At 38.4% G+C, this 12,229-nt stretch overlaps 1 protein-coding gene across 8 annotated transcripts in view; it reads right to left on the bottom strand.

Moving 5' to 3' along the window:
- Window positions 1-9,260: 9,260 nt before the first annotated feature.
- Window positions 9,261-12,229, bottom strand: part of TIAL1 (TIA1 cytotoxic granule associated RNA binding protein like 1) — a 256,506-nt gene continuing 253,537 nt past the window's right edge. For 7 of the 8 annotated variants that reach the window (XM_050976378.1, XM_050976377.1, XM_050976375.1 and 4 more), the window contains 2 exons: window positions 11,719-11,858; window positions 9,261-10,879 (listed from right to left, as the gene is read on the bottom strand). In XM_050976378.1, the coding sequence (XP_050832335.1) occupies window positions 10,762-10,879; window positions 11,719-11,858 (258 nt within the window). In that variant the 3' untranslated portion in view covers window positions 9,261-10,761. Of the gene's footprint in view, window positions 10,880-11,718; window positions 12,211-12,229 lie in introns of those variants that run through there. The other variant, XM_050976373.1, reaches the window with a different exon arrangement.

Consider the following 12,229-nt stretch of genomic DNA (forward strand, 5'->3'; position numbering starts at 1 on the left):
TGTTTTTACCAACATATTTGCTCAAAAATCCAGCATGTGAGAAGTTTGTGTGATTCTCACAAAGCTGCGAGCCATCAAACAGACAATTACCTCAGCAAAACAGTAGTGGGAGGCAATGGGAGCGCTTAAATCCCATTGGAAATATCACCAATACACAAAAAATCACAGAAACCACTGCTAGCAGACAAGTCAACAGTTGTTTTATTTCCACCTCAGCCAAATCCCATCCTGAACGCACAGTAACACATTGCTAAGAAGCTCCGTTCACAGAGAGAACTTGGATGGGCTCCCCATCTCACTGAAAATTATGGATATTTTCCACTTATATGCACAAGGCCAAGATCTCATTCCTGGGAACTGGTGACACCAGAAGACTGAACACAAGAATCAATTGCATCTGTGCTTCCAAAATAAACAACAGCACAATACCTTCCAGCTGAAGGGATTTGGCCTGCACCCCCTGGACCTCTGCCTTCAGCACCGGGGCCAAAAGCTGTGTTAGCTGGTGAAGATTTCTTGGCTTTTAGGGTGGATTAAAAAAATATGAAAGTTTTCTGTTCTGCTGAGGGAACTGTGCAACAGTTGCACGTGGTGCTTCCAGGCAGATGTGTGAGACAGGCACAACATTTGGGACACAAGTGGAAATTCCGTGCAAGCATCAGAAGAGCAGGGTGTCACATCCCGGCAGCAGCAGGACCCGGGAGCCACAGCTGGGAAAGCACAGTGAGAGGCACATGGGAAAGGAGCAGGGGGCAAAGTGGAGAAGACAGCTTGGACATGCACTTCCCAAAGCTTTTTATAGTGCTATCCACTAGTGCCAGGTATTCCAGGCAGAACATTTACACTGAAGCAGTACAGACATCACCAGATTTTATTTTTCTTACAGAATTCAGGTCACAAAGCCCAAAGTTTCTATTTTAAGTCTTAGGAACTCATACTCCTAGGACAACTACATCATCTTTGAGCCGGTGTGCTGACATGAAGTTACCAGATTAGCTTTAAGACTTAACATCGAGGATTTGGGGCTGAGGGAGTACATAAGAACTGTGAGAATGTTTGGAGGTCAGATTGTGCTCGTGGTGCCTGTGCTGGTGTCTCCAAGAGACCCAAGAAACCCAGCTCCTCGTCCATTCATATAACAGGACACCTGACCTACAGATCTGCCACAAACTGACCTCCAGAATCCAAGGCTATTTCCCCACCTAGCTACAAATGTTTCCAAGATTTCTTTCTGCCCCTTTTCCTTGAAAACACTGCTGTAGAGGCAGAATCCCAGGTGGGCACAGCAGTGCCGTGTTCCGGATGCTGCTTTGTGTGTTCTGCTCTCATGTTCAAGAGCCAGGGCTTCATCAGACAAAATGACTTCAGGAAATTTCCCTTCCAGGTGAATTCAGTGGAGATTTTCAGGCATGGTTCATTTGCTGGTGTTTTTTGCATCTTTTTCCACAAATAAGCAGCAATAACCATATATAGCAAATCATGATTTAATTCAAACTGTGCCAGTGTCCATATGCCATATCTCTACATCTTCACATTGATTTTTAGACCTTGCATCACTTTTTTTACCATCTTTTCCTAATTTCACAAGGCAAAATTTCCCTTACAAATGAACCCACACGTGTTTCATACTCTCTGGCTGCAGGCCAGGCAACATAGAGAGGATGGTGTGCTCTGAATACTTACCACACCTAATGAACTGGGTACCATTAAAACCGAAATCTGTTCAAATAGTCAAGTGTCCTTAAAAGTGACCCTGAAAGCTTTTGTGAGCCTCCTCCTGCTCCATTCTGCACAGGCATGACTTATTAGCACACAGTGTGAGAGCAAGTCTTGGGCTGCTCATCAGCCCAAACCAGGGCAGCTTTTGAATTTGGATAAAATTCAGCAAATTTCCCTCTGACACTGTCAGGAACAGGAGTGAGTGTGTGTAGGGGGAAAGCGAATGTGCAAGACACCCAAAAAGGCAGACACACGCTTGATAATGTGATTTCAGACAAAGATTCTATTTTAAAATTTGACTTGTATTCTGAAGAGTAATTTTACTTAAATTTAAATAGCTGGATTTGAAAAGTAATGAAAGGAGTTGTGCTTAGCTGTTGCCATTGCAAAAATCTATTCTGGAACATGCTGAGCTATGAATAACACCACAGAAAATTCATAAAATGCACAGCTCATTTCAACACCAAATTGCAGTTGAAAGACTCAAAATTAATCAATAGACTATGAGAACCCCAACTCATGATTTAAAGCTGATTTCATTTACATCAACATAATGCAACTGATTTAAGTAGAGGTGGAACTTACTTATGTGATTATAAGAACTTAAAATTAGAAATGTTAACAATGAGGAGAGGAGGCTTGGCCTTTAAAGTAGGAAACTCTCTTTTCTCTGCAAAAAAATCCCAGCCCTTTAAGTTTGGATTTTAGGCTTTAAAAGGTTAAGAGTACAAAATAAGACTAGATACTGCACTGCAAACTAAACACTGGCCAGAAAATGAGGCATTTTCATCAAGAATTAGTGCACAAAAATCATACACTGTTCAGAGAATCACAGGTTCAAACTTCATCAGTGTTCATCTCAACATCTTGATGTTCACGATGGGCTGGCAAACACAGCTTGAAAGCTCTTCTTTCCATATCAGCCAATGCTGAAATGCACAGAGTATCATAAACTTGCAGGGACTCATTTATGGGGTTTTGCCTGAATGCTTCAGCACAGACATTTTCAGTTTCACCACAAAGCACGGAGTGACTGCCTGCTAGAACACAGCAGTATGGTCAACCTTGGTCCTTTCAGAGGAAGCAACGGGACTGGATGCTAAGATTTGGGGTGGTTTTTCACAGTTCAAAGCCAAGAATTACTTTTGAGTTTTATTAACCTTAAATCAACAAACCATTTTTAGTTTCAAGCCAAGGTTTGTAAGTCTTACCTAAATGCACTTACTGCCTGAAGATTCAGAGATACCAGAGTGAAAGAGCAGATAATGAAAGGTTTTAATCTTTTAGTAAGATACACACAGAGTAAATAAAAACATAACCTTCCTGCAAGGTACACAGCATAAAACAGCCTTGAAGAGAATTCTTGTAGAAAATTATATTCTATTTCAGGCTTGCCTAAATAAATCAGGGGAATTCATCCAGCACTCCTCACTTTGAACTGACAGAAAGCTCTGACTCACCCCTTTGCAATACTTTCTAGTAGAAGGAGGTTCACAGGGTCAACTTTTATCCCTAATCTTGTGGAACATTCCTCAGTGCCTCCAATCCAGCAGCTTTATGTGTGCCAAAATACAGACTGCAAAACTCTGGCAGTGAATTCAAACATGCAGAAACTCAATTACAGGCTGAGTAACTCCAGTACCGCTCCCACCTTACATTACTTACACCTATATCTCTTCATAAACTGCACTCAGAAAAACACAAGGTCACATGTTTCAAACCTTGAAATTTAGGTGTGACTGAGTTTTACAGTTTTATGGTCTTTGCATCTGTCAGGGAAGAAAATGTTTCATTAGATTAGTAATAAATGTGTATTTAAGTTCGATAACAGCCTTACTACTAAACCACTCTTGTTTTCTTCAACTTTTTTCTATAAAGAAAAGATTGTATTTTCCTTTTACATTGCCTTTAAATATCAAAGGCAAATACCTTTTTTTTCTACCTACAGGATTTAAACCCAGCTTTCGGAAAATAAAGGAGCACTATGAATTAAGTCTTGAGATAAAGAAGTATGGTTTTAAATATGCAATTTTACAGCAATAAAAATCTTGACTTGGTCAAATATTCATATATTCAACTAGAAATGAAATAAATCATCATGAAAATCTTAAAAGCATTCTCAGGCTTCTAGACTACACATAGGTAGGACTGACAGGGGGGTGCAGTAAAGAAAACACAACTTTTGTGAAATGTTCAGTCTGGCATGAACCTGAAGATAAAAAAAAAAAAATGATACTTAACACATGCTTTCAACATCTATCAGTAAGTACTAAAACAGGTATAGACAACAGAAATAAAAGATTTTTGCATTACAGGGGAATATTAAAAGTGATACCTGAGGTCAGTGTGTTTCTGCTAAGAACCAGATGCAAATACAAGACTTGTCTTCTGGTGCATGAAAAGCAAGTACAGCTCTGTTGACTAGAAACATAATTAAAGTGAGAAACACTTTAGCAAAAGGGGTGTGGAAAATGAGTGAAGCAAGGCCCTGACAATAACTGAATCAGAACTCACAATTCAAGCATCCATAGGCATTTTCTACAGTGAAAATAACTACAAAGGAATGTCTGTTTCTACAGCCTCAGGAAACTCAGACCTACCTGGATCCCTCTAACAAGTGTCTTGCATCTTGTCTTCCTTTTACTCAGAAGTCACTGACAGGAGAGACCCCAGAAATACCTTTCAGTAAGGATTTGCTGTAGAAGCATTTCAAGGAAACATCAAGTTCTAAGTCATGCAGCTTGTCAGACACTTGGCACTAGGCACTGCAACCTTGGAACATGAATTCAAAGTAAAATGACACATACCTTGGCAAATTTTTATTCATACATCTTGTAGGACAGCTCCTGTGTTCTTCCACAAAAACCCACAGAACAAAAAGGTGCTGGAAGGAACTCTTTCAGAAGTCAATGTGAACAAAGCATCACCCTGTGTACTGGCCTTTCCAAAGTGCAGCATACATTCAGCAATAGCTGCTGGTCCTCTCAGTTATTGAGCATTTCAAAATGTATCAGTGATACAGGTGAACAGCTGCTACACTTCTGGAACAAGATCTTGTTACATGCATATTTCAAGTTTATATAGATTTATTCCCTTATGAAAATAGCCATTAGAAGTGATTTGAGACATGTTTCTGGACCTTCATACCCTTGTTCCATAGAATACATAAATCCAAGTAGGAGGTAAGATTCACTTAGGAATAGTATCCTAGAAACACTCACTTTTTATTTTTCTTAGTCTGAAAAGAGCCACGTTTCTAGCTAATGTCACAAACACAAATTCCTCCTACAAAACCACAGCAGGTACCTGTAAATGAAAGAAGCCCCAACTCACACCAAAATAGCAACAGCTCAGAAAACATTGCACCTCAGCTTTCTCTGAGTATTTGCAAATATTTAGAAGAGATTTATTCTGTACAGAACACAAGCTTTGCACTTTACCAAAGAAAGGAGCAAGGCATAAATGTTTCCAGCCTTTGACTGTGCAATGAGATCTGGTGCAGCAGCTGTAGGATGGAACAGCAGCTCGAAGCAGTTGAGTCCAAGGTCTATTTGTGTAGAGTCCTTGTGCTTTCTGGTGCAAGTAAAACTCAAGTAGAAAAGGTTCTACAAAGGTATATTGCAAAATTAAATAGTCCTGTTAAATTAAATAGTCCTGTTAATAACTATGAGGGTAATTTTCCCCCCAGTCAGTACCTGAGTTGGAAGATTTAGAATAAACAATAAATATTATCAATTAGTCTTTCCCATCACACTTGACAACCCAGCATGAAAGGAAACAAATCATTTGTGGAGTGAAAAAGATCTGCCCTATTGAAAGGAACAAACAACCCATGAAGAGCATTTTTCATGGAACAACAGCCCAGTAATAATTCCCCATTTATTAAGGTCAAAGAACTAGCTACTCAAAGGGAGGACAGCAGCTTTTCATCATCCCCTGTGATTTACACTTTTACAGAGTTGGCTCTAGTAAGCCAATTTCCATCCAGGAAATGTGAGCATTATCCAGTGTTTCATGTGGTAGACCTACAATTCTTATTCAGTTCTTATCCATCCCTGTTCCAGAAGTTGTCAAGCATGGGACGATGTTCAACAAGCAGCTGTGCATATCTGAAGCTACTTCAATAATAAAAACAAAAAGGTCAATACAGAAACACAACAGAATGCCAAGCTAAGAGGTCTACATTAAGCAGAAGTATACAAACTCAGATGCTTAACAGAATTTCCTCATTTGTTTAGTCACCTTCAGTGTTCTAGGCTGGCTGTTTAATATGCACCTATTTTGTGAGGAATCAAAGAGTCTACGAGGTTTCTACTTTTGTAATTTGAAAGCCACATTATTTTAAGCAAGCAGATAAAGCAAGTTTGTGTCTGAATGGTCACAACCTTCAGGGTACTGCTGCAGTGTCTGTGCAAACCTGTTGTGATGTTAAACGTGTATGACAGTCTGCCTTGGCACTACTGCACCAGGCACACTGGGCTGTACCACCTATTCTCCATCTTCCTCCTCCTCCCTTCCACACCAGCAGCTGGGAAAGACAGCTGCTAAGAATGTGGGATCTGTAAGAGCAGGTTCATGCTCTCACGAATCTGGAATGGGAACTGAGCCACTGTTTCAGAAGGGAAACATTCAAACACCATCACCCATCAGTACAGAAAAGTCAGTTTACACTGAATTCCCTGACAAATCCATTAAGTGTTTTTCTTCTAAACAAAAAACAGTCTGTGCAAATCTGATGTCTTATTGACAGCTTCAACACTAAGACAGAAGGCAAAGCCATGTTTCTTTCCATAGCATATCAAGAATACTTTAATAACCAGTAAGATTCAGATCAGCTTTAATCAAAGCATAGGGAGCTGTGTATTTAAGCAAGAATAACTTGTATTCAAATAATCATTAATGATGTCAAATTAACGTTCTGAGTCATTACCCTTGAAATGTCAGTGAGCAGAGCATGTCATTCACACATCCATGATCTACATCAGCACACAGCCTCAGAAGGACAACACAATCAGTGTTCACTTGTCATCATGAAGTCCTGTTTCTTTTTCAAGTAAAACATTCAGTAAACACTTCAGCATTTTCTTTGATTTGAAATTATGCTACGGCAGGATGGGATTTTATCCATGTGATACTGAAAAACACAACAACTTCTAAGGGTTTTTTTTTAAACAATCAACTGGATTCATAGGAGTCAGCTGAAATGAAACACGCCAAAGATCTTCCCAGAAGCTACTGCCTTGCAGTTGCCTTTTTATGAACAGAAATTTCATTACATAGTGAAACCCTTAAATTTATCAATGTGGGAGCGGCACCACATGTGATCAGAACAAATGAATTCTCACTCAACTTTCAAGAGAACTTTCTTTTGCTCTTACAGCCGCAATCCAGATCCCAGATTATATCTACATATGAAAATTCAATCTGGAACAAGGCAGTTCTTCACAAACCCCATCCATTTTTTGGGAGTATACTGAACAAAAGATTGCCTGTATCTTGCAATGTAAGAACAGTGCAACAAAATCTTTTATTGCTGACCAGGAAACAGTTTCACGTGATTAAAACAAACACTTGTGCCCTTGTTCAAAAACAGTCAGATAATTAAGAAGTATCAGACACTAATCATGTCCATACAGTTTAAGTCTGCTTCCTTGTGTACAAACACAAGAAAAACAAATCACTATTTTTCTGCAAAACTAAGCCTTATTCACTGTGAGACTTTTTTGAGTGAAATGAAGGCAATGATTCTGGTACAGTAAATCGCTTCTCATGAAGTTATCTTAGTAAGAAGGTTCTGCAGGTATGTCTAAAAAATGTTAGCAAATATACACAAGGAGGCAGGATTGATGAGAAGCTACACATAACCTTAGATTTACAGCCTTACTACTGCAACTCCGCAAAATACAAAATGATTTTGTAGGAAAAATTATTAAATAAAACATCTTTTACATGGTTGCAAGTGCATAGTTTACAAGTTCAGCCTTGTCTGCCTGTTGTCAGTTTTACAGCAAAGAGGGACAATGCCTTGACAGATGACAAATACAGGATAAGCCCTTTATCATGTTCCACTTTTATTGAACATTTTCTGCAAATGCAGATTACAACCTTGGTTTAGGTTGCACGCATCAACTTAAGCCATAATAAATCAGTGTTTCTGAAATCCAAATTCTAGTGGTAAGGATTAGGTAGTGGTCAATTTCTGTAGTTAGAGAAATTACAACAGTGTAAGTGTCACTCATAAAAGCAGTATGGTGCAAGAGGCTCTTTGGTGCCAAAAAACTGTCAGTGATGCATTAATGAATGCTACTGAGTAAAAAGCAATCTAATTTACAACTCCTCCTCGCAGTGCTAGAGAAACATTAAAGGACACTGGAGACCCCCACACCTTGAGCAGTCTGCGAAGAAATATCACCATTACAGAAAAGCTGTATAAAAATCAATGACAAAAGACTTAAATCAGAAGGTATATCCTATCTTTCATCCTGAAATACAGGTCAGGTACGGCCCAGCTCTACAGCAGGCATATTAAATAATCAGATTTAAAGTGATCTACACATTGAGACCTGAAAGATCACTGCCTTAATCTCACACCCATTTATATGGGCATTTATGTGGCAATGTACTTGCATCATCTAAATCTTCAGTAGCGCCTAAAGAACAAACTGCCTTCACGCCAGCATGCACCCAGAACAGCCATATGGCAAATACCTAGAAGGATGTAGAAACCCCAGATTTCAAGTGAAGCCTAAGAAATCCTAAAGAAACTCACAATTTGTATCTCTACTGACTCGTGACTTTTTAAACCAGCTGAGTGTAACAAAACCACAGACTTACTTGTGAGGTTTTCCCAAACTACAATGTATAGGCCGATCCTCGCGTAGATATACACATATGTACAAAATGTATAGAAAAACAAGAGTCCTGTAGGCAAGAGTCCTATCTTGGGTTGAAAGACACTACAGATACCATAAAGGAGAAAAGGAGATAAAGGGCCAATTCTGCCAGCACGAGCACTCATGGTTCCACACTAACCTCAGTCATTATTGCATGCGTTAGGTGCCCAGAGTCACAAGTACCTCTGGTGCAGCTGAGCCAACTGACTAAACTGCTCTCCCAGTACATCTCACTCTCAACCTGATCTAAAAGTCAAGGTACTACTTCACACATCAATAAAAGAGGAGGAAAGAAAACCCTCATGTGATTTGCTACAGCAACAAGTGTAGTTATTTGCACAACCTGGCTGGGGTTAACACAACTGCAAATCTCCATTTCAAAACAGACTACTCTACCTCACAACACCTGCACGGCCAGAAACAGAGAAGAGAAAATACACAGCTTCTCAGACACTCACTTAAGAACTACCATCTCTAAAAGCCAAATTTTCTGTTTCTTTTAAAATGCAAGTTTGCTGCACTGAGCTACCACTCCAATCCTACTCTTTCCCTTCCAACCGTGCCTGCCTCAGCATTCCAGATGACAGCTGAGGCATTTGCACCCTCTAGCTGTCACAGGGAGGACACATTACTTATCTCTAACTTACATTCATTTTCAACTTCAAATTTATTGAGGCAGTTTATATCAATGTATCCATAAAATAATTCAGAAATAACCCAAGTATACCATTTAAACATCTTCATGATTTATCCATTTACACACTCAGTACACAAACAACCCAGCCTCTGTACAAGTTCATCACATGCAAACCATCCATAAAGACAAAAACTTTAATTAAAAATAAGTCACAACTCAGTGTACTGTTTCAACTGCATCTCCATTTACCAAATGGCACATTGAATAGTCTCTAAAATAAGATGTTTTTAACAATCTTGTTAAAAAATTCTTGGGCAAAATATTTCTAGACTTAAAAAACATCAAGATTTTTCAAAACACTCAAGATACTATACAACTTATAATAACCTTGAAATAGGTTTACAAGGTTGTTAACCAAGGTATTTACATACCAAATAATGTAAAGCAAAAAATTTGTATTTCTAGTGACAAAAAGGTGATGCATTAAAGATTTATGAAATTAAAATTAAGGCTCTTTGTTATAGTTCTTTATGTAACTTTACATAATAGCCAACTTTGGAAATGTCAGTCTTGCACATTCTTGTCAATCTACTGCATTTAAAGCAGTAGGGTATATTAAGTATTACTTTGAATAATTACATTGCTACTTCTATGTTTGAGCATGCTTTTGAAACACTGTAATTATGAAATATTTACAATGTGTAGCCTTCAAACTTTATGTAAAAGCCCAAGTATGACTGTCTGATTTGAATACAAACAACATACTTGTAAAAACACTTTTACTTCTCAAAATTAAATGTAAACTACTGGAGTTTTAACAAGCAAACCAGCTCTGAAAAGTTTCAACATGTGCCTGAATGTGGACAGTAAAAGTTATGTGAAATTTCTCAGACAGTACTGTTTTTCATTTCAGACTGAACTGTTCATTGTATCAACTGTTTTCTGTAAGCATGTAGAAAAATTAAATATTTCTTTAAAAAATTATTCCAAGACCTACATGTACTTTGAGCTATGTCCATAGGTTTCTTGAAAACTCAATACTGTCTTGCAGGTTGTAGTGATTGGTCCACAGTTTATTTCAGGATGTGTGTTCAACTAAAAGCAACTCCCTGTTTTTCAACGTCATTTCTCTTAAAAGCACAATGATATAAAACACTGAAGACAAAACAAAAAAAAAAAAAAGAAAAGGAATGGTAACCTCAAGATCAAATTCATTAGCCATTTCTCCTACTATATCAAAATTTGTAGTCAGAATTGTCTTTATTGACTTTATTTTTAATTTTTGTACACAAAGAAAAACATGTTCATATCCATCATGAACAAAAACTTAAAAAGGCAGAACTAGAAGACATTTGTGTCCTTCACCAAAGCAAAGCTGTGCTAAAGGTTCCAAACATTTCCATTTTTAAAATAAATATTTTCTTTTTTTTCATTGTCTACATTCCAGTCTTCAGAATGTCACTGGAAACTGCAGCCTATCATGAAATACACACTTTTAAACAGAGTCCCAGCTCACTGCGTTTGGTAGCTTGCCATACCATATCCAGCTTGGTTAGGTATTACAGGAGCACCTTGTCCCTGGGCAGGTTGAGCACCAAATCCACCCATCCAGGCAGCAGATGGAGATTGGCTTAAAAAGAAACAGGATGGTTAAAAAAAGTGGGGAAAAGCAACTTAAAAAAATTATATATAAAAACATACTTCCTACACAACTACTTGTATCAAAATAGAACAATTTCTTCTTTTTAATGAGTAATTCAGGTTAAGCTCTACAACATGTGATTCCTGAAAATATCATGAGCTTTTTAAGAACAAAGGAGAAAAAAACCCCACAAACCTTGGGTACCAGTTGGATATGACATCTGCCTCCCAAGGCATGAACACACACAGGTGGCTGGAACTCAACATCAGTGATGCAGAAATGCAATAAATACCCAATTCCTCATGGGCATGAACACCAGTGAAAGGTTTATCAGGGCTTAATATGTTTAACTGGCACCAGACAATGAAGAACTAGGCAAACAAGTTATTTCAAAATTATGTTAAAACAAAAGAGTTCTTTTGAAGACTTCACTCTTCAAGAGATCCATTATTAAAAGCCCACCCAAATTTGGAAACTGCACAAGTTCAAGGGTCTGTGTTCCTTCTCTCCCTGTAGGCAAACATCCAGGCTCCTGGCTCCTCAAGTCAGAACCCAGAACAGATTTAGATACCAGACAAGACCATCACCCAAAACTTTTCCTCACTGGGTAGTCTTTATGCCTCTATCACACACAAAATGTGCCATCAGGTACAAGTCTGAGTGACTCACCCCAGTACCTGCTCATGGCAAGCACTGAACATAAACTCTAAGCACACAGGAGTCCCCCTGAAGTTTGAAACCTTGTACAGTCCTTGACCCAAAGGAGCCTGAAATGTAAGCTACAGCATTCTTGGAATATTATAAAAAAATTAAATATAATTACTCACTCTACTCCAAAACCCTGTTGATTCCATGCTTGGCCATACATTCCATATGATGGTACTTGCCACCCATTAGCCATATATTGCCCATACTGTTGTGGATTTCCATATACTTGGCTCCATTGTCCCCACTGACTGTAATCCACCTGCAGAAAGAATAATCCAATGTACTTCAGGTTCTAGAGATGGTTTATTTTGCATTTGTGCTGCTGAAGGCAAAGTTTTGGCTATATCACTCAGAGAGCTAAAACAAGCAATAATGAGATCTGAAAAATAAGATGTCACTATGACTTAATTAGATCCTTGTACTGAAAAATTTATTTGTGTGTGCTTGAAACCCCAAAGACTATTTGGTTGGACAGCCACCTAATCTGCAGTTAGCAAAACAGCAAGAATTAAAATTACCTCAAAGTTTCTCCCTATCTTGGATCATATCCAGAAGACAGTAACAGATATTCCATCAAAATCACTAGCCCAATTTGATGAACTGGAACATAACTGAGACAGAACATGGAAT

This window comes from Serinus canaria, chromosome 6, assembly GCF_022539315.1.
Source record: "Serinus canaria isolate serCan28SL12 chromosome 6, serCan2020, whole genome shotgun sequence".
Classification (NCBI taxonomy): Eukaryota; Metazoa; Chordata; class Aves; order Passeriformes; family Fringillidae; genus Serinus; species Serinus canaria.